At 58.0% G+C, this 24,671-nt stretch overlaps 2 protein-coding genes across 4 annotated transcripts in view; both read right to left on the bottom strand.

Annotated features, from left to right (window-relative positions):
• DLG3 (discs large MAGUK scaffold protein 3) overlaps positions 1 to 10,065 on the bottom strand; it is a 78,701-nt gene extending 68,636 nt beyond the window's left edge. For all 3 annotated transcript variants that reach the window (XM_042807481.1, XM_042807482.1, XM_042807483.1), the window contains exons 1-3: positions 9,975 to 10,065; positions 7,851 to 7,982; positions 499 to 647 (exon numbers count right to left, since the gene is read on the bottom strand). In XM_042807481.1, the coding sequence (XP_042663415.1) occupies positions 499 to 647; positions 7,851 to 7,982; positions 9,975 to 9,990 (297 nt within the window). In that variant the 5' untranslated portion in view covers positions 9,991 to 10,065. The remainder of the gene's footprint in view (positions 1 to 498; positions 648 to 7,850; positions 7,983 to 9,974) is intronic.
• Positions 10,066 to 10,610: 545 nt separating this feature from the next.
• On the bottom strand, positions 10,611 to 22,716 carry GDPD2 (glycerophosphodiester phosphodiesterase domain containing 2). The gene is made up of 16 exons (XM_032991874.2): positions 22,572 to 22,716; positions 19,705 to 19,853; positions 18,464 to 18,567; positions 18,297 to 18,390; positions 18,109 to 18,168; positions 17,664 to 17,762; positions 17,203 to 17,296; positions 16,611 to 16,756; positions 16,045 to 16,127; positions 15,346 to 15,496; positions 14,570 to 14,785; positions 12,823 to 12,974; positions 12,337 to 12,484; positions 12,020 to 12,102; positions 11,561 to 11,589; positions 10,611 to 11,235 (listed from the first exon to the last, which is right to left on the bottom strand). Exons 2-16 carry the CDS (start codon positions 19,816 to 19,818, stop codon positions 11,183 to 11,185), a joined length of 1,626 nt encoding a protein of 541 aa, XP_032847765.2. The 5' UTR covers positions 19,819 to 19,853; positions 22,572 to 22,716; the 3' UTR covers positions 10,611 to 11,182.
• Positions 22,717 to 24,671: the final 1,955 nt, after the last annotated feature.

Raw genomic sequence — 24,671 nt, 5'->3', positions numbered from 1 at the left:
TTACCTTGGTGCCTTTGAAATAACTGAGACCCTACTGCTCAATTCCTGCCTCCCCACCTGGTGCTGTATCTTTTAAAAGGCTGTTGAAAATGAAAGAGAATGCAAATAAGAGAGACAGAAGTTACCTGAAAGCTGGAAAAAAATACTGAAAAGGGAAACTTAAAAGACTCAACCTACTTCACTTATCAAAAGCAGCCGATGAGATGGAATACATCAGAGAGCTGAAAATGCCTCTGTTGGGAGACAGTGTCGGACGGGAGCAACTAATCCAGCTACAGCAGCAGAGCAGGAACCAGAGCTAAAGCTGAAGCTATTTGCATTAGGAGTAATTCAATTAACACTTCTGAACCAGAGAAGTTGCCTCGTAAATGAGACAGAGCTATGACGGGGGAGGTGTGGAAGCACCCTGGGTGTGAGCTAGCCAGGCTGCCGTGGCCAGCAGCCTCCTGTGCCCCTTGCCTCCCCCTTGGTGCAGCATCGTCCCAGAGCGGCTCTTACCTCGCGTAGGTTTTGGGGCTCTCCAGGTGTGGCCACGGTGCTGGGCTTGCTGGCCCCATGCTGCTGCCTGGCTGTGCCGCAACGTGCATCCGGGCTGGGAGGCTGCAGAGCTGCGGAGCGCAGTGTGAAATCGTAGAATTCATGGATATCTGCAAAACAGGGTGAGAAACTCCACAGGACCGGGGAGGCAGCCGGCTGCCAGCATTCCTGCGTGGGGTGCAGCACCCATGCCCACCCGCTCCGCCCCCAGAGCATCGTAAGGCTGAGCCCTCTGTGAGAGGCTGGCACCCGGGCGACGGGCTGGGCCAGGGCTCTGCTGGCTCCCCACCCTTGTTGCTCTGCCCACCGCTCCCCCCCTGCAAGGCAAGTGGTGTAGTGGGGTGCCTGGCTCGGCACACAGTGCCCCATGGCTCTGGAAGGCGTGGGCATTTCCATGGATCGTGGGCTCCACAGGGGCTATGAGCAAACAGCACTCAGCGACATCGTTCAGAAACCCACCCCATCCCGCCCCCCTCCAGGCTGTGCCAGCCCCGTGCGTGGTGCCATGTCCCTTCTGCTCCAAGAAGCCTCCTGCACCAGGCAGCCCCTGCCTGCTCTGACACTGCCGGGCTTTTCCCACCCCATTGCTGCCCTCCAGTGCCCCCCGCCCATGGAGGGGCTCCGCTCCCACGGGGATAAGAGGAGCAGGCACACGGCTCTAGGACAGCAGGCTCACGGTGTACAAGCTCCAAAGCTGTTGTCTACAGCTGTGTTATCGCCAGCTCCTTCCCCAACAATTCTCCTCTTCCCACCTGGCATGATACCACTTGTGCAGCGACACAAGCAGATGCCAGGTATCTTCACCCTGGGCTCCAAGGACTTGAGTCTGCTGCTATAAATCACAGTGGCTCTGGAAAGAGGCATGAGAATGGGGTGTCTCAGCCCTCACCGCTCCAGAGACAGTTATGGGGTGACAGTGTGATCTGATGGCAGCTCTTTCCCCGGGTGTAGCTCCAGAGAGACAGTGGGAGCCCCGACCCTTTCCCATCCCTGCCAGGAGCAATTTGCCCTCTCCTGGCCACCCGTCGAGGATTGCCGGGAGCAGCAGGGCTGCAGTGGACTTCGTTCCTCCCTGAGGAAGCCCCCACTGTCAGGCACTCGGGCAACTACAGCCCCCAGCTCATATCCAGAGCCAGGTCAGACATGGACCTCCAGATCCAGCACCGCTCTAGGAGCAATGAAAGCCAATATACCCATTGCAGACGCGTTTAATTTCAGAAAGGGAGCCAAATCAAAAGTGAGAAACTTTTTTACTAAGAAACTGAAAGGGGTAACAGAGAGGATAAAATATTTGTGGGAGTCACTGAGCCTGTTTAGAGACACCTCACTGGAACATAAGAGCAAACGCACAGTGCCTGGCCAGAGGACACTGTAAAAGCAAAAGGGAGGGAAGCAAGGCTGGACTGAAGGGGAAGGGAGGATGTTAAAAGCAAGAAGACATTCATCTAAACAGCTGAAGCTGTGTCCAAATGAGAAAACCAGTAAGGATGGTAAATGCTGCCAGTTTAAAGGTAAAGCTCCAAAACCTTGGCTAAAAAAGTTTGGTAAATGCCTTGCAAAAGGAATAAAAAAAAAAAAGTAATAAATCCCTTCAGGCATCTGAGAAACAGGAAGCCTGTTGAAGTTGGCAGAGCCAAAAAGTCACGGCAGCACAAATAAGCACTTGGAGCGGGGAAAGCCACAGCAGGAACCTGAGTTTACTTTCTGTACCTGTGTCCGTTGCAGAAAGGCTGGAGAGCCTCTCTTCTGCGAGCGACCCCAAGGGCAAACAGTGGGTCTCAGCTCAGTGGGGCCGTGGCCATTCCCCCGGCGCTCCCTGGGAGCTCAGGGATGGAGCGGTTGCACCAGCCCTTCAGTGTGTGATTTCTCACCTGAAACTATGCCACACCGAGGCACCGTGAGGTATTAAATGCCCGCTTTATAAAGATTTCCAAAGGAAATCTGGTGGGTGCTGAGCAATGCCCAAGGCTATTTCCCAGGGAAGCTTTCGCAAAGCAGGATTGCACCCCCGGACTCAAGTCCCCATCCTCTCCCTGTGCTTAACCCCATGCCCGTGCACTGCAGCAGCACATCCACGTTGCAGATGGGACAGGGAGCAGCACTGACCCCCATCATCCAGCTCCTAGGGACTCCCTGGTGACCTCCCAGCTGCAGGGAAAAAGCTGCCATGAATCTCGCCTGCCGGCAGAGTGGCCCTGTGCCCACAGGGAGCCCAGCCAGGCCGTGTGGCTGCCTGAGTCCAGGGAGCACCGTGCCACTGCCCGGCCTCAATCCTGCTTTTGGAGCTGCTGCTTCGTGCTGCATCATTGCCAGGCTCTGTCCTGTGCCCCAGGAGAAATGGGGCAGCTGGCAATGATGGGAAGAGTGGGAGTCCCCATATCCATCCACCGCACCTGGGCCATTCCCTCCGCAGCCCCCGAAGCCCTCCCAAATCAGATGTGAGGTCACAGCAAGCAGTCATCACCCAGCTGGACAAACGGGACTTTGTTTTCCTGCAAAAACATCTCTCCCTCTGGTTATAAAAACAGTCATTGCGTAACGGGATAGCAGGGGCTCCTGGCTGTGTGGATTACGCTTGGAACGCACAAAACTTCGCAAAAAATGAAAACAGGATTTGAATAGCTCTGTCGTGGGGGTGCACCGCTGCCGGCATCCCCGTTTGTCACCCGTCTGCTGCAGGAACACAGCCTGGGGCAGCCAAGCTGGCAAGGTGCCTGCAGAGCGGGAAGCTCATCCTCTGAAGCAGCCACTCTCCACCTCTGAAACCCTCAGCCCATTTCAGACGCTTGCCAGGAGAGGGAATCATTGTTGGCACCAGAGATCAGAGAATTTTCAGGATTGGGGGATGAGGTTCAGGCAGCAAAGGGTGCAGCCCTGGCAGGGGTACATTTTAGGACACGCGTGCATGTGCCATTAGAGATAATTTAAATATATGCTGGTTTCCTTCATTTCTTATGGGCATCACAAGTTGCACACAAGTCTGCCTCACCCGCACACTTTAAGAGCAGCACTACCTGAAAAGCCTCAGTAAGAGGATGCTGTGGTAGCAAAAGATGATGCTGTATGTTCTATCTTACAGCCCAGTTTCTGCTTGATGGCAGTGTAAATCTGCTCTGGATCTAATAAGGAAGAGTAACTCAAGATTTACAGAGATTAGAATTTGTCTAACAATTTCCTCCTGGGGTCAATATGTCAAATAAATGTCATTAAATATTTCTATAGCACCAGCATCTGAGGGCTAATGCAGCACCCTTGTGCCAGTCTGCACGTGCACTTCCAGAAAATGCCATTTCCCCCCCAAGGCACGCACTGTCATTGGCTGTGTCATCGCATTTTCACCCCAAGCAGAAACTCCAGCCTTGCACCAGCCTCCCAGCTGCGGCCCTGCTGCTGTAAAGAGGCTTCACACCTGCGGCCACCACAGCAGAGCTTTCAAGCCAAGCCATGAGTTTGCATCCTTGGCGATGGGCTAATTTGCAAGAGGAGGAGTCCTCAGGGGTGCGAATCCTCCAAATTCCTCCCGTTTTCCACCCTGGCTCCTGCAGCCACCTGGTGAAAGCATGACCACCATCCCCAGCAGTGCTGCTGGCAAGCTGAATTCCCAGCTGGAGTTTTGCACCCAGGGATGTATTGCGGGTTGGCAAGAGCCTGCCTCTCCTCGTGCCTCCACAGCAGCAAGGCTCTCCAGGAGGGACCTTTTTTGGGGTAAAAGGAGCTGCAGGGGAGGGTTGGCGGCCCGAGCTGCTGACAGATCCTCATCAGGGTCTGTGCCAGCCACTGCTCAGGCCGGAGAGAGGAGCTGAGCCCCGAGGGCTTTCGGGAGGGACGCTGCCCTTTGGGCTGCTGGCAGTCGGGGCGGCGGCGTGCACACAAACCCTGCCTGTCTGCCCAGCTCTGCCTGCTGCAAAGGGCACAACGGCCCCTTTCAGCCCTGGCTCCGGGAAGGAAAGGTCAGGAAGCTGCTTCTGCGCACAAGCCCCATCCTCCCCACTGGCACAAGACGTCTCCCTGAGGGGCTCCAGGGAGCAGAGGGAAAGTTGGGCCATGACTGCCCCAGTCCAGATGCAGCACCCCCGAGCCAGGCTGCTCGAGCACCCTTTCGCTGGGCCGTTTCCCTGCAAGTCACACGCTTGACTCCATGGCCTCCGATGCAAGGAGAGAGGGGCCAGGAGGAGGGAGCCAGCACAGCCTGTTTTCCCTCTGCGCTGCCAAGGAATTTCTTTTGTGTGGAGCAGGGGTTGGCGCATTCCAGCACAGAGCAGCTCCTGCATCCCTGCGCTGCCAAGCCAGTCGCCTGGGCACCCCGAGGGCAGGAGTGTCCTGGCAGAGTCAGTGTGCCCCAACACCCCAGCAGCTCCTGGGAGGGGGAGCTGAGTTTGGTGGAGTGGCCGCAAGGATTTGAGGGGCTGTGCTGTGCTCAGGGGAGCTTGGCAGAAAACGGTGCACGTGCAGAGCAACACTGGGCATGTTCATGGCAACAGATACATCCAGCCCGGGACACCACACAGGCTTTCTCTGAACATCCCAGCAGATCCTCCCCTGGAGCTGGGCAAACTGGGGCTTCTGGAGTCCACCAAACAGCTTATTCTTAAAAAAAGCACCTATGGACAGCCATATCCCTGGCATTTTTCATGCCAACCAACTTGGGAAACTCCACAATGTTTGGCATTTCTGGTAGCTTTACTATGGCATAATGCATTTTGATGTTCAAACTCAAGCCAGCCAATGCATGTCTTAGGAGAGCATTACCTGTAAGAGCATGCGATCTGAGGACAGGAATGTACCATGCTCATGCATTCACGTTCCACAGGGGTTGAAAACAAGCAGGCCAATGTTGCTGAAAGGCTGCAAGAGGAGGGATGTCTGCAGGCTGAGACCTCTCCTGAGCCAGAAGAATCTGGGGATGCGAGCAGCAGGGCAGGGAGCTGGGAGCCTTTGTGCTGGGAGGCATATCCACAGGTCTCCTGCAAAACTTCCTCCCTTGGGTAAACTCCAAACCAGCTCCATGACACTGAGCAAACTACAGACAGAGACACAGCAGCCCATTGGGGAAAAGGGGGGATGAGGCGAAAAGCGAATAAAATAGAAATGCTCCACCACCCTCCCAGAGCTGTCATCGCACTTCGGTGGGTCCAGTCTGTGGCCACTGAGCGATGCCAGTGTGTGCCAGCTGTGTGCAGGCACAGCGAGCACGCAGCCGGACACGGCATCACACGTGTCCACACAGGGACAGAGGAATTCACAGACCCACGCTTGGGGGGTGGCGGAAGTAATTAATGCAAATTCCTCGTTAGGTAAACACGTCTAGAGCAAGCTGCTCTGGCACGGGGAACTAATATCCTGTTAAACCAGTCGAAAAGGTCACCAGCAATCAAGCGACACTCCCTCGTGCCAGCGTCGGCAGGACACCAGGACAGCTCAGAGCGGGGAGCTGGGGAAGCCCGTGCAGCGCCCGTGCACCAGCATGCAAACCGCAGCCAGCTCAGCCGGCACACGGACGTGCTTTCTCCAGCTACACTCTCTCCACAGCACTTTTGCACTATTAAGAACAGTCCTGGGCTTTGGGAAAGCTGCTTCTCTGCCTTCACACAGCCCCAGGGAGGGCTGGGGGGGTGCACAAAAAAAAGCGGCCAGGGGTCAACGCTGGACTCCTGTCAGGCTTAGCCAAGGTGAGGACAGCCCTGCTGGGGACCACTGCCTCCAGCATCGGGCTGACCATTTTGAGAGCAGGTTGTATAAATGGAGAGGCAAGAAAAGAGGTGAACTCGGGTCCCTTCGGCAGGGGAGCCCACTGCCCCAGGGATCTGTCCCTTGCTGTGTGTCTCTGCTGCCGACAGCACAGATGTCCCAGCTCAAGCCCTGCACAAGGACACGCTGGGGCTGAAAAGCCTCCAGGTGATGCTCCAACAGCGAGAACAAGGAAAGAGGAAAACAAAATCGCTCAGAACACACCACTCATCCCATAACTGTATTTAATTTTCAATGGATAACCTGAAGTACAGAGGAGCTACTGTCAACTGAGGGCTCTGCGGGCACAGAAACCTCTGGCTGCAGAGACGCAAGGAAAAGGCAAGAGCTGTCGAGAGGGAGTGCCAGGGCTGAGACAGCCTTGGGTCAAAGCACACTGAAAATGAGGCAAAGACCACGCCTGGAGCTCTGCACCCCAGGGTCCAGGTCCTCCTCTGGGGTGCAGAGCTTCTGGGGTGCTTCCCTCTCCTTCCCAGCAGGGAAACTTTGGCTTCTGTCCTGGGAAGCCTGGGAACAGAAACCGCCAGGGCTGCACACGCTTCCCTGAGACCCCCAGCGAGTGGGATTTAAGGAGAGGAGCTGAGCGGGAGCTCCTGCCCCTCTCGGCACACTGCAGCTTCTGCAGATGATCCCTGGGATTACCTCCAAAATTAGTGCCCTAAGTGAACCTGAGCAGCCAGAATCTGGTCTCCTCTGGCAGGGAATGGAGCCAAGCAACTTCAGAGTCCAAAACCATCCAATTTTGGTTTTCTAAAAAAATATTTTGCAAAGAAAGTGGATTTTCAAATGACCTTGTTCAGCAAGATAACCATGTGCCTCGCATGGAGAAGCTGTGTCGTCCAGTGAGACTCCAGCTGTGTTTGTCTAAATCCACATAAAGAACTTTATGCTGTGATCAAAACTACATTTTCTGGTGCCCAGCCCCAAGATGAGCCTCACTGTCAGGTTTGTTTCTTGTGTGAAACAGAGCTGCTCGCACAGTTACTTGCAAGTGCTCGTGGGTCTAAGAAAGGGCAGGATACCCCAAAAGGAGCTGGGTACGTGTGGATTCTCTCTCAAAGACTGAAAAATGTAGTTTCCCTTTGGGTTGGCAGCAGGAATGGAAAGTAGCAGGTTGTGCTGAGGCTGAGGGGCACAGGGAGGAGCGAGGCCCTGTGGTGGGGTGTCCTTGCTATGGCAGCGGAGCTGGAAACCCAGCAGTGGCTGCAGACGCACCACGCCTGCTCTGCACAGAGGGTGCTGGCGGCATTGCAGCATCCTGTGGCAGGTGCTGGATAGATCTGGCACGGCCTGATGAAGAAGGCTTTGTCCCCTGTCCACAATCACCTGTCTGAGGAATCCTGTTCACATCGTAAGCACACAGGGACTGCAGCCCCCAACCCCCTGGTACCTCCTGCCCAAGCACCGGAGGGGAAAGACAGCCCAGCTCCCTGACGTTATACCAGCACCCGTGTGTTTGCACAGAACGCACCCAGCCTGGTCAGCGCCAGGCATCTGTGCAGGATCAGGCCCCCAGGAGAGCCCACCGACTGTAAAGCCCCAGAGACCGCAAGGCAGGGGCTTACCCAGCAGAGCCTGGAAGAGTTCACTTTGGAAGATGTGCGAGACTTTTCCAATGGAAGCTTTTAGCTCCTGCTCCTCCGGGGACTGCAGGGTGCTTTGGTATCTCGTCAGAATTTCCACTGCCCGTTCAGTGTCTGCAGAGATGACAGAGAAGTAACAGGGCATTAACACTGAAGGATGGACATACATCATCAGGGAAGGCTTGAGTGCAGCCTTGGAGCAGTGCAAAGGGCTCACCTGGGTAATGGCTCAAGTTGCCTTCCAGCTCTGGATTATTTAAGAGTCAGACAGCCACAAAAGCAGTCTCCTTACACATACCTGGAAGAGCTATCCCTGCTGTGACATGCAGAGGGGCCGTGGTGGAGAGCTGGGGAGGGGCTGGAGGAGGGGTGGTTCTGCCTGCTGGCCCTCCCCAACCCTGAAAATCAAGGGCTAAACCCAGGCTGACTCACCTCCAAACCCTGTGGCACTCAGCAACCTGAGAAACTCGGTCACCTCCCAGGCAAAAAAGCCATTCAGGAGCTGGACACGTCCTGGAGGCACAGGGCTATGAGTACTACCACAGGAGCTGCAGTCTCCCACACAGGGCCAGAAGGCTGCAGCAAACCTGAGCGTAGCCCCACTCCCGTAGTGCAAGATATTGTGAACAACTCAGCTGCATGAGCGGCAAAACTTGGGTTTCTACAGGGTCAAGTGTAAGAATTGCTCCACGCAGCAGCCTTGGGTCAGCAGGAGACACAGTGGGAAAGGAACATGATGCCTTGGGGTCAGAGAAGGAGGAATGCTGGCCAGAACGGGAGCTAGAAGCTGCTGTGAAGCAATGCTTTGGTTAAAGACTGGGCTCACCATAGCTGTGAGACAACCTTGGCCCTAAAACAGTGGAGCTGTACTCTCTCTGTGCCAGGACACCTCCATGTTCCTCTGGGCAGATGCCCAGAGGTGCCAGTCCCAGCTCCAGCCCCAGATGTGACCCATATCTCAGGCGGGTGCGGAGCTCCCATGGACCTTGAACCTCTCCCAGCCCTATCAGTGAATATTTCCCTTTGTCACTCAGGCAGCCTGCAGACAAAGAGCGTCTGTGCAAAGAGGCGGGGGAAGATGTCCTGCCACTGTTGGGGACTCATCTTTTAACCCAGGAACTCATGCAGAAAGGATGACCCTGCTCATCCCAGGCTCTCAGCAGGGAATTCAGGTCACTGAACAAGGGGGCCTGTGTCTGCTAGGGTGTGTGTCACCTGCTGCCCCAGCTCGCCTGGCCAGCTCCCCTCCCAGCTCCTCCTCTGCCGAAATGGGAAGGGGGTCCTGCCTGTGTCACCAGCCTACACCGACTCATCATGGAAGCAGAACAGAGAAAGGAGCCTGGTGAAGTGTGAATAGATCCTGCTCAGAGCCAGGCTCCACACTGGCTCCGGGAAAAGTAGGGACTTCCCCAAGCTCCAGCTTTATTGGGCTTTATGGGAATCCCACCCCGGTGTATCACTAAGGGCTTCATTTTCTGCAAGATCAGACAGTGACTTCAGACACTGCCCAGCATCCTGCGAGAGGGGTTGAGTCATCTCCGCCTGGTCACTCCAGAGAAAAGAAGCAGGTGGAGAGCCAGGGCCACCACACCGGGACACAAAGGCTGCAAACCGGGTGTGAGCCTCCTGCCCCGGTCCAGACTGACCAGGCAGAACAGCGTGCACCCCGCGCCCCGCGCTGCTGGGGCCACCAGCCCTGGGTGACAGCCAGCTGGAGCAGGGGAGCACTGTGCCCCCAGCACAGGGTGGGGACCGGAGCACCGTTTCTACGGCACCCGAGAAAAAGCCCGTGGCGTTCGGGACCCTGCCTCAAGGTGCCAAAGTCCCATTTACAGCGGGGACACCGCCCCCCCCCCCCCTCCCCGCCCTCCCCACAGCACCCAGGGGTGCTGCAAGCACAGCTTCCCCCGGCCACCCGCTCCCACCCACGGTGGCCCGAGGATGTGTCCCACAGCACGGAGCCAGGGCACCCCGTCTCAACCCCGGGGGTGGGTGCAGCGGGCGGGAGCTGCCCGGCCGGAGCACCGGGGACAACCCCGGTACCGGTACCGGCGGGGCAGACACTTGTTGAGCGCGGCGGGACGGGCAGGGCTCGGCTCTCCTTACCTTCCCGGCGGATCATCGCTCCGGTCGGTGCCAGCCCGCCCGCGGCCGAGCCGCCGCCCGCCCCGCCCCGCCCCGCGGGACCCGGCCGAGGAGCCGCCCCCCCCCCCCCCGCCCCGCCTCCGGCAGCGCCGCCGCACCGACCGCTCCCCCGGGGCTGGGACCCCGCCGGGCTCCCGGGGCCGCTCGGCCGGCGCGCCCCGCCCCGCCCCGCCCCGGCGGAGTCGCTCGGCCCCCGGCCCCGTTTCCCCGCGCTGTCACTAGATGGCACGGCCGCGCCGCGGATCAGCGCCTGCCCCGGCCCGGTAACCGGGCAGCGCTCCCGGCAGCCGGGACCCGCGGGGAAAGGCCGGGAGCGGGGAAAGGCGGAAGGAAACAGATATCCGACCTTCCGGGTCTGCCTACCGCGCCGCTGGTTTATTGACATCAATAGGTAGGAACGAATACAACCGCCCCCCTCCCCCTTGCCGAGTTCAAGGCGCTGCTGCAAAGTCACTGAGTCCCCCCCCGCTCCCCGCCCTCGCACACCTCCGCAGCCTGGAGCGCGACCCTGCTCCTGCCAGCCCCAGACCTCCCCCCTCCCCAGCCCCTGCTCCTTCCCCGGCCCCCCCCCCCCCCCCCCCCCCCCCCCAGAGCAACAGGCACTAACTGCTGCACGGGGGGGTCAGCACCCTGGCCTGCAAGCAGAAAGCCAGCAGCAGCAGGACTTGTGTCCAGCGTGGGGGTGGCGAGACATCTTGTGGAAAAGCCAGCCCCTATTCCTCAAGCCCTGGGGCGGGGCAGCACCCAGGGAGCCAGCGCTTTAAACGAGGTTTCCCAGCGCTGGCTGCAGGGCTGCTGCTGACAAGCAGAGGCTGCCCTTCCCCTGCACCAAACAGCGACTCAAATCCCCACTAGTTTCCAAACCCCAGGGCAAAAGTCTTAGCCCCAGCACCGCTGGTGAAGTACTCAGCCCCCAGGCACAAGCCAGCCCCGGGAAACCCCTGTAAAAGGCTCCAGTCCCTCCAGCAGGAACTGGGAACCCAGTTCCAGGTCTTTTCAGCTGAGAGCAGTTGTGTACCACACAGGATGCCACGAAGGCTATGGGGGACGAGGGTCAGGAAGGAGTCTGCAAAGGAAAGGAGCCTCAAAGCTGGGCTGAGGAGTGCTCCCCACTTGAGCTGTGGAGGTCTCTGGCTGCCCCTCCCCATAGCTGATGCCGGCCAGAGGAGTCACTCTTGCATCAAGCTGTTGATCTTTGTGAGCAGCACATCTGTCTCAGACTCTAAGGAGACAGAGAGAAAACAAAAAAAAAAAAAAAAAAAAAAGAAAACCAGTGGTCATCGCAGGCAGACACCGTCCCACAGCAACAGGAAGAGCAGCCTGAAAAGCAGGCTTGAGGAGACGGGGAATGTGGGAGTCCCCAGCACTGTCCCACAGGGCTGTTTGCCAAGGGCAGGACAGGAACTCCCTGGGCTGCAATTCTCTTCCCTCCCCCGGCCATCCCAAACTGCTCTGTCATGTTGGGTTGGAGAAGGCTGCCTGCCTCCCAGGGAGAGTCCCACAGGCTCAGCCTGGCTCCGAGGGAGCTCACATCCATGTGCGCTTACCTGCTGGCTGCCTTCTATGGGAGCATTTCCTAGGAGATGGAATAGGATCGATGTTAGCATGTCAGTCTGGCCTCCCCCTTCCCTCCCCCGAGCTCCCAGCTGGAGACTGTGGGGCCCCACAGGGATCTGCTCAGTGCCTGCAGCACTGGTAAAGCAGGCCAAGGTTCCCCCAGCCTCAGTCCACCAAGCCCTGGGGTGCAGAGCTAACTAGTAAGTGTGAACTAAGTCACCCAGCAGCTTGAGTTAGGGTCAGGCCAGATTTTTAGCTGCAGCATGGGGATAAAAGGTCCCTCCACCCACTCCTGTCTCACTTAGCCAGGCAGAAGACCTCTCAGGATCCGAGTTCAGAGAGGGGTGGCAGCAGATACAACTGGGTTTGGGTATGAATCAGCCACCCAGGGCACGCTACAGCCTCCTCCAACACACCTGCCCCAGGAGGGCGAAAGGGATCAAACGTACTTCAGCAAGAGGAAGGCCCAGAGGATGGCAAGGAAGGAAGCGCAGTCTACAACAATCCAGATCATGAGGTACGTGCTGCTGGGCTGCAAGGCAACAAGGCAAGCCATGAACAGCAGCCAGGGGTGGTGTGCTGGTGGCACAGTCCGCTGCTGTGCCAGCAGTCCCTTCTGCAGAGTCACATGTTCCCGTGCCAGTACAGCACTGAGCAAAAGCCACTCTCCAGGGAGCTGGCTGCCCTGGGCTGCTGCAGAAAGGCACCCACAAGTGCCTGGGGCACAAGGCTGCGGGGCAGGGTGAAGGATGAAAGGGTCACTTACGAGCAGCCAGATGGGGTGTTTCATCTCCTTCAGTACCTGACAGGCATTGGTGGTGACAGAGCTCACCCCGGAGCACCACAGCACGGAGAAGAGCCAGGGCTGGTTCACCACATACAAGTTGACAGAGATGTTGTCCTGGCGGTACTGCCTGCATAGGGATAGCCATGTTCAGAGCAGCAGACAGCAGGGTGCCAGCAGTGTACAGCCATCTGGGATGTGATCCAGCCTTTACAGCTACATGGAGCGACTGTCTGGAGAGCCAGACCCAAGGCAGATTTGCTGGCAAGGCAGAGGACTGCAGCCAGCTCCAGCCCCTGCACCAGGCCTGCCTGATGCAGCATGCTTGTCCACAAGGCTGTAGCACACACCCTGCCCTTCCCAGCAGCGTGCCAGCCTGAGCCTCAGCCAGCCCCTGGGAGAGAGCTGGGACAGTGTCCAGGCCCCATAGCCCATAGCTCCCAGGCTCCTGGGCACAGGGCTTTCTACCTGATCTCCTCAGAACTCATGTCCTGGTAGGGCAGATTGACATGCAGAAGTGGCTCCTCCTCATTCTGGAGTCTTTTCCGGCCATAAACTTGCTGAACGCCGGGGGCTTGCTGTTTGACCTGTTCCCTGAACCCATCCGGCAGCCAGAGGACCTAGGCAAGAGCGAGAGAGCACATGGACAGGAGAGGTGCTCCAGAGAGCTTGCTCTCTTTCAGTATTTCCTCGCAGGCCCAGGCACACCTGGCCTGCTCAAACAGCTGCTTCTTGCCCCTCTCTCTCCATGCTTAGCTCCTCCATGAGGACCTCAGCCAGGACAGTCTCCCAAGAGCTTGGTCCAGCCAAGCTGTAAGCACAACAGACCTCACTAAGGGGGGAAAGCAGTTCCAGCCTAAAACTGCTGCAGCTTTCCTGTCTTTTCTGGGTCCTTGAATGGATCAAGCAGTGCATCTTTTTGGCCCCAGCTGCAGCAAGAACGCACCTTGGATGGGCATTACAGTACAAGCCTTTGCTGTGTTCCCTCCTGCTCTACATTTCCAAAAGCCAAGAAGAGAAAGCAATTTGGGTGCTAATTTATCCCTTCAGGGCAGCACGTGTCCTGTGCTGCAGAGGTTGGATGAAGTGCAAAGGCAACACAGGAGGTTGCAGCAGGAGTCCAAGAGCTGCAGGGAGAGGTGTGGTACAGTGTGGGGAGGTGGAAGCCTGAGCATTGTTTTCCTGCTTTTGCTAGCACCTAGGGTCCCCTCCCTAAACTGAGTCACTGTTTACATACCAGGGTAGCCAGTGCTGCAGAAACCAGAGTATTTGGAGGGGTCAGAAGGCATTAACCCCTAATTATTGGCACTTTCCCTCAGCTAGAGAACTCCACACCTAGGCAGAGTTCCCCAGCAGGGATCACATACGGGGATGTGATGTATGGGGTGGCAGGGATGCTCAGTGGGGCTGGCAGAACAACTCCCACCACAGCAGGGCTGTGACAGCAGGGGCTGGTAGTGGTGGTGGCGTGGTCAGCTTGTTGCAGTTACCTTAATAAAATAGCTTGAATCCTAGAATATTATTTTTATTTTAGTTTAGAATATGACTTTGATTTTAAAATGGAGTTATAGCAGCTATGAGAATATAAAGCACACCAAGGCCCTTAGGAATAGGTAGCTAGTATGGTGTGTGTGCGCCTTGAACACTGTAAGAATCGTTACGGACTCTGAATTAAAACAATGGGTACTGGTTATGGATCTGGAGTTGAAACAGTAGGTACTAGAAGATACTGGGTTTGGTTTGGAAGATCAGCCAGAGATGAAATGAGCATCTGCAAGGATGTAGTTCAGTCAGCAAACATGGTGAGGAAGACTATGGACGGCCACCAGAGGACACCCATCCAACATAACCATGCATGCGTTAGAGACATTTGCATATGATAATGATCTCCAGGAAATAACATGAATATGCTAATAATTACCCACCCCTCATTCTATTAAAATCAATCAGTAAAGATGACCAGTGATTTCTGTAGTATAGGAATAGAGGTAAGGTGAGGTAACTGAAAGCCAATCATTATTAAGGTCAAATTAAACTTTATGAATTTTGTTGATCTTATGTAACCATGACTCCACTGAAAAAGTGTATAAATACGTTGTGCTTTGTATCTGTCAGTGAACACACCTTTGGTGGAGCTGTACCCTGAGTTCCCCAGCGCTGGAATAAAAAAGTACCTGCTTATCTGCTTTGTGTAGATAAGTTCTAACAAGCTCACCTGCTGCAGTGGGATGCCCGACTGTAAGATCACTTTTAGGGTGGCATTGACGAAGCTCTGGTAGTCAGTGTGGTTCTCAGGCCGGAGGTCAAACATGATGGAGATATTGCTCTGCTTGGTTGCCTCTAGTGCCTGTTCCAGGGATGGGATCCTCTGTTTAGTCGCCTGGTAGCGATCACCAGCAGGAAGACTCTGCACGGTGGAAAATGGCCTCCGCTGCAAGGGTAAGAGTTAGTCATCATAGGCAGACACCCCCCTCTGCCCCGTAAGTTTCCACCTCCCAAACTAGTAGCCGTGTCTGGCTCTCAGTTTCCTACATTGGCCTCTCCACATGCTCTCCAGTGCAGCCAGGCACAGGGATCCTTCCCCTGCACATCCGTGGGGCACCTCTACCCTTCTCCCCACTAACAGCACAATTCAAGCAGCCCCAACACCTGTGGACATTCAGAGCAGCTCAGCAGTTGGTTAGTCACCTTTTGGGAAGAGCCTTGCCACAGCTGCCTCCAAGCCCAGGCAGGCTGTGCGGCTCAGAGCAAACGCATGAGACATCTCCCCTCAAACCAGCCTCCTCCATGACTCAGCTGAGGAGTCAGAACAAACCCCAGCTTGGGGCATAACCGCACCCAAAGGATTCATGCAGGCATGGAGGTGCTTCTGCACCCTATCCAGGTGTCTGCCAGGAGCAGCACTCCAGAGGGAACCTTCTCCAGGTCAGGGCTCATTCTTTAGCCGCAAAGGCACACATCCCTGACCAGCTGCCCCAGGGGCATCCTAACCTCCAGGAACCAGCTGCCAGCATCCAACTGCTGGAGGTCTGTCCAGTTGAAGGTGGTGCTGTTCAGGGCAGCTCTCTCAGGGAACACAGCCAGCACGTTGGTGGTCCTGGTGAGTTTCTCATCATGCATGAGGAATGGGACACCATCAGCACTGGCAAAGGAGCAGAGAGGGAAGCTCTGTGTTGCAAGTTGCTTGTCTCTTATCCCTGCCCTGGCTTTTCTGCCCCCTCCCAGCCACTCTGCTAAGGTAAGTCCCACCCTGATGCCCATTTGTGGTCCTCTACACAAAAAGCTGAGTGTCTGGAAAGCACAGAGCACCTAGAGACCAAGCCAGGAACTAAGCAGTTCCTTGTTCACTGCAACAGCTGTCCCCATAGCAGGATTGCATGAGATGAACTAAAGCCAGGGCCTATTCTCCATGCAGTGCCCCTCCCCTGATGGTGCCTCCCTCCTAATGCCCTGGAAGGCAACCCGCGTGGGGAGGACAGAAACCCAGTACCTCTCCCAGATCATTGGGACACCACGCTGGAGCCAGTTCCATACTGGGAAGGTGGGAATGGCAGAGCCCTTTGAACAGGGCTGCCTCCACATGCAGGCTCTATCAGTCCTCCAGGTGTGTTCCAGAATTCCCCATGTGGGAGGTGACATCCCAGGATACCCAGGCCCCTTCCTCCCTCTGAGTCCCTGCTGCCCCTTTACCTCACCATGACGTCTGTCTCAAAGACTTGCACATCACAGTCCACTGCCTTGTGCAGTGACATGAGGGTGTTTTCAGGGGCCAGCTGGAAAAGGAATGGTGTTAGTGCAGAGGGCACGAGCAGGAGGCAGACACCCTGCTTGGCTGCATGCAGCACCTTGGCTGGGCTCTAGGGCAACCGTGAGACTGAGGTGACCCTGGTAGGGGGCTGGGTAAAAGGGCTGGGGGCAGACAGCCAGAGCCTGCCAAATCCCTGCTTCCCAGCCCAGACTACACAGCCAGGCTTTCTGCTTTCTGGTCCAGCAGCACTCAAACAAGCAGCTCTGCCCTGCAGCTGCTGCACCCACCCCTCCCCACCCCATGCTCACCCATCCTCCAGCCCTGTGCTGCCCTTGCTGGTGTGAGGACCCCTCTCTACTGGGCTGGCCAGACCTTGTCCAGCCCTGCAGCAGCAAGGTTCTGAGGCTGGTACCCTGCAGCCAGGTATAGCCTGGCTTCTGCTAGCAGAGCAGCCTGCCACATCCACCCTGACCACTGTGCTAGGATGCTACCAGCGCTGGTCACTCACCATGGGTGCTCCTCGGTGGCCAACCAGGGCTGGCTTGGGGGGCAGCTGGTTCTCCTCCATGATGCAAGGGGAGGTGATTCCCAGGGGAGCCAGATACAGTGTGATCATCACCGCACAGTACACAAGTAGAAGAAACACCTTGAGACCTGCAGGCAGAGACAGAGAAGATAGATGCGTGAGGTACAGAGGAAGTATTTTGCAGGCCATTAGGAATAAGCCGAGGCTGCTTCACCTAGCATTAACTTACAGATACCCTAGGTCAGGCATTGCATTCCCAGCTTCAGAATCACTGTAGATTTATTCTTAGCCCACTACATGTCCTTGCACCCCAACCCAGCATTTCTGCAGGACTCACTCTGCCATCCATAGCCCTCCCTCAGCTGCAAAGCAGCGAGGGCTGAAGCTGCACCAAGGGCTGGGCATGAGAAGCAGCAACGAAGAGCAGGCATTACTACCAGACCGAGTCCTGGGGACCTGTTCCCACTGCACTGATGCTCTCTGCGCACCACTTTGCCACCAGTGCCGCTTGGTTGGGTGGTAGGAAGCAGGGCACCAGCCAAGGGCAGAGATGGGGACCTAGGAGGGAAACTACCTGTGTTGCGGGTGTGGTAGATGAAGCTGGCAAGGGGCCAGGCAAGGAGCGTCATTCCCCCTACGATTCCAATGTGCAGGAAGGGACCTGTTGCCTAGGGAGGCAAAGGCAGAGTGTCAGCCAAGACCAGCCCAGCCCCTGTCCCCAAATTCCACGTGCCAGGGATCCGCCACTGCAGCCAGCACCACTGGAAGAGCCACAGTGCCAGGGAGGGAAGGACAGGCTCCTGGGGGGACTGAACAGACTCCTCGCTCTTCACCCTGACTGCAGCTGCTCCAGGCAGGACTGCAAGCCCAGGAGGAGCACCTTGCCCAACCAGTCAGCAGAAGTCAAGGGCAGGGAGTTAACCCCCACGGCACACAGCCATGCTGGGGGCTCCAGTCACCCACCACTCTTCAGCTCATCCCCACAGGCCAGGTACTGGGTACAGCAGGGGAGTCTCTGGTATCGAGGTGACTCACCTGCAGGGAGATACGTGCACTTCTCCACTCCTCCGCCCACTCTATTCCCAGCCCTGTGAAGGCTGCAGCCACGACCAGGGCAGTTAGGATCAGCAGGGTCTGTGGGGCAGGGCACAGGGCAGTTAGAGGAGAACACAGCACCTTGCAGGCCAGCTAGGCTCTGCCCTGGCAAAGCAGGTAGAGTCCTCCTCATTCCTTCCCCCTGAGCCCTTGCTTCCCTCATTTGGGTTTGCAGCAGAGCTCTGCACCCCATGCTTTGAGCAAGGGTAATTCTCATCCCAGAGACGTGGTTAGGGGACTAATAGCTGCAGCCCAGCTCAGCGGAGACGCACAGCCACTCAGTGGAGACAGAGCAGCTTTATGCAACCCTCGTAGGCTGGTCACAGCTTCCCCAGGTGCAAGGGCAGCCAGGGCAGGCACCATCTCCCTGCACTCCGTCTCTCACCTTGTGCAGCCAGTGTAGCTTCAAGGGCTGGCCGCAGAGCTGCAAGCACAAAGCAAGGACCTGTGAGAAGAACAAGGAGATGTCAGAGCTGGGCTGTACCCCACACCTCAGCCCTCTAAGGGCTCTGCACAGGGCACGGCAGGCAGCCAGTGCTCAGCACCAGCCCAGGCGGGAGCAGTGGGGCTCACCAGCAGCACAGCCGAGTAGGTGATCAGCACGGCCGTAGCTACGAGCAGGACTAGGGTCCAGTCTAGCCACAGCTTCCTTTGCTTGAAGATGAACCTGCCAGCAAAGGGGATGCTCAGAGGGGCAGGGGGGACATGGGGAGCAAGGCTGGATGTGGAATCCTACTCACTCATTGAAGTTGTGGAGATCATTGAGGATTATGATGGCGAAGTAGAGCCACACCAGTGTGGAAAGAAAGACGCAGAAGAGGAAGAAGAACCAGCTGTAGTCACACTAAAAGCCAGAAATGACAGCTATGCACACACCTGCAGGGCACCTAGCCCCTGGCCAGATTGCTGAGACCCCTGGGGAGCACCCAGCCAGCAGCAGGGTGCACAGGGGGCCACAGCAGGTGCTGGCCTCATGGGTCCAGGAACTGAGCTGCCCCGTGGACAGGGAACAAAGCTCCCCAGGACAGCAATTCTGGCTTGACCCATGCTACAGGAATATGGACCAGCATCTTCTACAGCAAGGAAAAAGCTGCCTATGCCAGGCTGTGGAGCACAGCCCCTGTGGAAGGACTGACTCCTTTCCCATGCAGCAGCCCCTGGGAGCAGGCTGTGACTTTGGACATGGGATGGGGCAGGGAGCCAGGTCCCGTGCCCATCTAGCTGGGTGATCTGTGGGCTGGGCAGAGAGGGGTGCGGTGCCTCAGAGCTGCCATTGCAGCAGTGAGCCTGCAGACTGCTCCTGCCTGCCCAGCTTAAGCCAGGTCCAGCTTCAGGGTCCCCAGCCCCACATATGCAGGGAGGTGAGGGGTGCCACAGGCGCTGAGCGGGACACCAGGCAGCCCAGATCAGCTTGCACATTCCAGGCAAGATGGGACAAGCAGTGGCACAGCCACTCCCATGGGAGTTGGAGACCTTAGAGAATCCCAGGGCCTCACCCCTCCCAGGTTACAAATTGCCAGGGTCACCCCCTTCCAGCACCCCATTGGCTGGGGCCGCACCCAGCCCAGGAACAGCCTCTCGCGTGCCTTGCCAGGCACTCAGCACCTCAGGACCTGCCGGCCACACTCAGCCCTCGGGGAGCACAGCGCTCCGCTCCAGGCACGAGCGAACCCTGCTGCAGAAACACACTTGGCTGAGCAGGGGATGGCCACGGCTCAGTCTTGCTGGTGACAGTATGCTGCTCTACCCTTCTTGTCATCCAGCAGGAGCAGACAGCTCAACCTCTCGCCTTCTCACAGCTCTAGGCAGAGAGGGTGCCAGGTAGCACCCAGCTCTCTTAGGGCTCAGCCCTGGGGAACAGGACCAGTGGCATGGGGTCAGCAGCCTAATGTCTGGGCTGAACTCCCTCAGCCTGGCCACCACGCTGAGCCTCCCACACAGGGGCTGGCCAGCTCCAGCTCAGCATCACCCATGATATCACCTTGGTGGTTCTCAGGCCCTTCCTCTTCTCCTTCTTGGCAGTGATCCACTGGCAGCTGTAGAGGCAGAGCAGGCAGGTGGCACAGGGGCGGCAGCACCCAGGGGAGTCTGCCATAGCACTGGGCTGTCCCGGACCAAACGTCAGGCAACCTGTGGGGGATGCACACAGTGTTTTGGCACAGGCTTCTCAACATACACCACCCCACGGGGATGGGGCACTGCAGCATCCTGGGCCCAGGTACCCGGGCAAGTGACTGCCCAGGAGCCCTGGGATATAGTGGGGCTGCTGGCTGTGTCTCCAAGCGAGGCACGGTGCCAGGAAAAGCGGGAGCACAGGATGCAGCCCAACCTGTACGGCAGGCTGCTCTGGGACCCTTTGCTCAACAAGCTGGAGCAAGGCTGGAGCTGGAAGGGAGGTGGGCCTGCTCCCCAGACCAGGGCTCAGTGCTTCACCTGGGAGCCAGGGGCATCATGCAGGCTCCAGGGGCTGGCAGCCTTGCCAGCCAGTTTGACGCAACCTTGCACCCGGGCTCCCCAGGAGCAGCCCAGCTGCAAGGACCATGCAGCCCCATGCTGTGGTTCATGCCGTGCAGCTGGGAGTACGTGCAGCCTGGGAAGTTCCTGTCCTCCTCCCTAAACCCAGGTCCTTGCTGAGGCAGAACCATCCTAGCAGCTCTCCAGCTCAGCTCACCCAGCAAGGTGTCCCCAGGAGGGGCTGGAAGAGCTGCAGCTGAGCAGGTGCCAGATGGTTGTTGGTCCAAGTGCTGTGGGGGATTGGGGAGGAGGGAGAGTGGTAGTTATAGGGGGAAACCCATTGCTACAGTCACGGACACCCAGGTTGGGTACAGGGCTACCACTGGGTTCCCTACGCACTGGAAGTGGGAGAGGGCCAGGACACTTTTGATGTGGTCCCCAGATTCCTGGTGCTTGGCTGGAAGAAGCAGGGAGCCCCAAACAAGGTCTTCCTTTATCCACGCCAAGAAACCGCATCTTTATTACTGCTTGCCCTGCTGCAGAGCTGGTCCCTCTCCTCATCCCAACCTCCCCAACAGGCCAGTCACCTCATGCAACATTATCACCCTGCAGATTAAGGCAGACTTGTTTCATTGCAACCACTGAGCCAGGCACTGGAGCCAGCTGACCACATCCTCCCAGCCACATCCTCTCCAGTGTTGGAGGCAAGGGTGTGCCTGGCAGGGCTGTGTTCCATCCCAACCTGGGTCCTGGAGAGGGGTAGCAGAGGTAGCCCAGGCCCTCCCAGCCCCAGCTAGCCACACCAGTGGCTCTACCATGCCCCAGCTATGGCCAAGGTCAGCCTGATCTCCCCCTGTGACACAGCAGTACCCCAACACAGCACCTCACTCCTAGATACCACCAGTATGTGGTTCTCCAGGGCTGGGGTAGAGAGTCTCCCCCAGGACCCATATGGAGCAGTGGCCACTGGGCCACACAGATGCAGGTCCCAGCCTGGAGCAGTACCCCTAACTTGCCCAGCTGGCTTCTGCAGGCTGGGGGAGGCCTGGGGGGCTGCCACCAGCAGGTCCAGCCAGCCAAGGTGCAGGGGGATGCCGAGCAGCACAGCTGTGCCCACGTCCATCTTCTAGGGACCAGATCAGCAGCTGTGATCTGCTCAGTGATTGCGCTGAAGGAGCCAGCCCTAACACGAGTGAGCACAGGAAGCCATGGGACCAGTTTCCCTGTGATGCCCAGGGGCTCTGGCTGGAGGCTCCTACCCCTGCCGTCACCAGAAGAGGCACCACTGACACCAGGGAGCAGCAGGCTCAGCCATCACCCCCTGGAACTCCCCCTGCCTCCCCCCTGCACAGCTCACATCGGTGCCAGCAGCTGCTCAGGGAAACTCTGCCACCCCCCCAGCTGGGTCCCACGCAGGGTACAAAGTACAGTAGGAGTGTCTGTGGGCACCAGCCGAAGTTCAGCGCTCAGCTGTTCTAAGACGTTGTTGCTGCCAGGACTAGAGCTTGGCAGAGCAGTGGCACAGGACTGGACACAGATTTATGCCAGTGTTGCTATCTGAAGGGTTTGGAGGGAAAAATGCCACCTTGTTTCCCAGCTAAGAGTAGGACTGCAGCAGCAGCACCAGTAGTGCAAATAGTGCACGACCCCCACACAGGTCCCAAACAGAGCTGGGCTGGGCATGCAGGAGACCCAGCTCAGCTCCTGCTCCAGCTGCAAGGGGAGAGCTGCACAGGAGGAGTTAGGGGTCTCTCAGGGCTGGAAGGAGCCCTTCTTCAGCTCCCGCCAAACAATCTCCATGACACACCCCCAGCCCTAGTGTGGGCTTGAAGGGGGGACAAACCCCTTGACACAGTCACCTGCACCGCAGCATGTGCTTGCAGACCCACAGGGACTTTTGTGCCCCAGGGGTGGTGGCACAGGACAACCAGGTGGCCATGGGCAGGGCAAGATCCCCTTGCCCTTGCAGAGCCGAGCCAGCCCAGGCTGCATGCCACTGGGCAAGGTCAGGAGGAGCTGACACCCAGCCCCACCGTCCCCTGACCTCGCAGGATGTCAGGCAGAGCTCCTGGGTCAGTGTGGGGAACAGGGTGACCCCAAAACAGCAAGAGCAGCACAGCTTGGCCCAGACGCTCCCCACTCCCAGCCTCATGCCCCACATCTCCCCTGTGTAGTCCTGTGAGCCCTCGGTTCCCTGTCCCTGCTCTCTGGAGCGCGGGAAGAGCACGAGCAGCCCCTCTCCTTCCCCCTCTCAGCTGCACGCACGGCCAGGATGATCACCCCCCCACACCTTGCCACGCTGCCAGCTCTCCCGCAGCTCCCGTGGCAGCGTGGGACAGCGTCCCCGTGGCATGGGCTGCCACCCCAGGGCAGCGAGCCAAGCGGGCAAAATACCTGCTTCCCTGCAGACGTTGGGTTCCTGCAGCTGGGACGCCGGCAGGCCAGGTGAGTGCTGGGGCTGGGCTCTCAGCTGGGCGTCCCTGCGCAGCAGAACCCTGCTCTGCTCCTCTGCTGCCTGTTCACACCCTCCTGGGTGTGTTTTGTGGCCCTGGCGAGGGCTGCCGATGCCGCCTGCAGGTCTGCACAGGCGGGCTGCCTGCGGCGGGCACAGCAGGCAGGGCCAGGGGTCAGGGCGGGCCTCCGCCACCGCTTTCGTGCCCCGCTGACCCCGGCACAGCCTGTGGTTCGTGGCCTCTGGGAAAGAGGAGAAGGGGCCCAGGGGGACGTCATGCGCCGCGGCACAGAGGAGTTTGCAGGCAGCCCACGCTCCAGACAGATTAAGGATCTGGGAAGGGCTGTGAGAGCGGGGAAAGCAGATTGAGGCAGAGCTTCATGCATCACCAGGCCTTTGAGCAAGGGGCTGTGGGAACCCCTCTGTCAAAGGGAGGCTTTTCCCTTCCTTGCAGAGAAAGCCTGGGACAGACGCATCTTGGGCCACCGCAGCTAGCACTCAGGGGGGCATGCTTTGAACGCAGAAGCACAGAGGTAAAAGTGGTTTCTTGTCTAGAGCCAAGAGAAATGTTTTGGAGCCAATGCATCCAAACTTCGCTAAAGAAGCAGATGAAAGAAGGCTCCAAGACAGAGCCCTGATGCCACCTGCAGATGGACGGAGCAATGCTCTTCATCTCCCCTGCTCCCTCCCTGTGGCACAGCACAGCTGCATCCCCCCGTCCTCCACTCCAGGTCTCAGCAGAGGTGCAGTCCCTGCCGAGCCAAGATGCAGGACGGCTGCTTGGACCTTGCTGTGTGACTTGCTCCATCATTGCCTGGGATCTCAGGGGACCTCTGTGATCTCCTGCCACTTGTAAAGGAGCTGAGAAATGCTGTTCCACAAGGAGGTGACGGCATCCTGCAGTGACAGAGCAATTGCTAGCCTAGGCAGAAGCATCAGCACTCACCCCTGCAGCTGATCCTATTCCACACCATTGTTAACAGCTTTGGCACAAATCACTGAAAAGCTCCATGAAACGTGGTGATCAAATACATCTGCCAGGCCTTACCAGTGGAGGGTCTGGAGCACTGCAGGAGGGATTGCTTGCGTAATGACACCCATTGTTCCACACCCGAAGGAGTAAGCTGAAAGCACAGCAATGGCCAGTAATGCCCCTGGGACGAACGAACAGCCCTCCACCTGAAATTTTGTCAGCTGTGAGCACCTAGCAGGGAGGTTCACCTCCCACATCCACATGCTCCCAGCTCTGGCACAGACCAACTGCAGTGCCATGGGGCAGAGCAAACCTGTGGGCAGGGACAGGTGGGACTGTGCCCCAGGGAGAACTCATTTTACCAGATTAAAAGTATTTAGCTTTGGGGATAGGGCTGCAGATTATAAGGAGATGGAGTGAGCACTGGGGAGGGGTGAAGGCCCACTTAAACCAAGAAAAAAGCTTGGTCAGCAGGGAGGGGAAAAACCGAGCATGAATAATGAGACCAAGGTGATACTGGAATAGCAGAGGTTGCAACAGAGCTCCTGGAGATCTGAAAGCTGTGGCTTTTAGGAGTGTGAGGCAAAGCAGGCAGGAGAGGGACCCCTCAATCACTGGCGGCTCCCCCAGCGATCTCCCCTGCGCTACGGAGGGAGCGAGGCCTCCCCGGCCTGCACTGGAGCCCCGTCTGCCCGCCGGATCGCATTGGGGGTCCCGCCCGGGCAGCTGCGGAGAAGAGGAGCGGCTGAGGAGCGGTGGCCCCCAGCTCCAGACCCGGGGTGTGTGTGTGTGTGGGAGGGGGAGCGACAACCATTTTTAATCCCCGCTGCCTGACGGCAGGAGGCAGCCATATTGAGCGAGGGCAGCGGCGTCGTGCCGGCGCCCGCCAGAGGCGGAAGCCATTTTGAGTGCTGGCTGCGGGCAGTGCCGGCGCGGAGCCGCCAGCGGGCGCGCTCGGCCCGCGCTGCCGCCACAGGGCCCGTTCAGCTCCGCGGCGGCCGGCCCCGGCAGCCGCTCCCGCAGAAGGGCCCGGCCCCGGCAGCCGCTCCCGCAGAAGGGCCCGGCCCCG

The sequence above is a fragment of the Tyto alba genome, unplaced genomic scaffold (genome assembly GCF_018691265.1).
Source record: "Tyto alba isolate M040663 unplaced genomic scaffold, T.alba_DEE_v4.0 Super-Scaffold_5, whole genome shotgun sequence".
Classification (NCBI taxonomy): Eukaryota; Metazoa; Chordata; class Aves; order Strigiformes; family Tytonidae; genus Tyto; species Tyto alba.
Note: the sequence above shows the minus strand (reverse complement) of the source record. Positions and strands in the feature narration are given on the sequence as shown.

What these genes read in the sequence shown, in the direction of transcription:
- GDPD2 (XM_032991874.2), bottom strand. Translation starts at nt 19,818, where the DNA reads ATGGCAGACTCCCCTGGGTGCTGCCGCCCCTGTGCCACCTGCCTGCTC. An exon ending in CTACCACACCCGCAACACAG is followed by an intron (nt 16,757 to 17,202) that starts GTAGTTTCCCTC and finishes CTCTGCCTGCAG; the next exon opens with GTCTCAAGGTGTTTCTTCTA. An exon ending in TGGGCCTTCCTCTTGCTGAA is followed by an intron (nt 11,590 to 12,019) that starts GTACGTTTGATC and finishes TCCATCTCCTAG; the next exon opens with GAAATGCTCCCATAGAAGGC.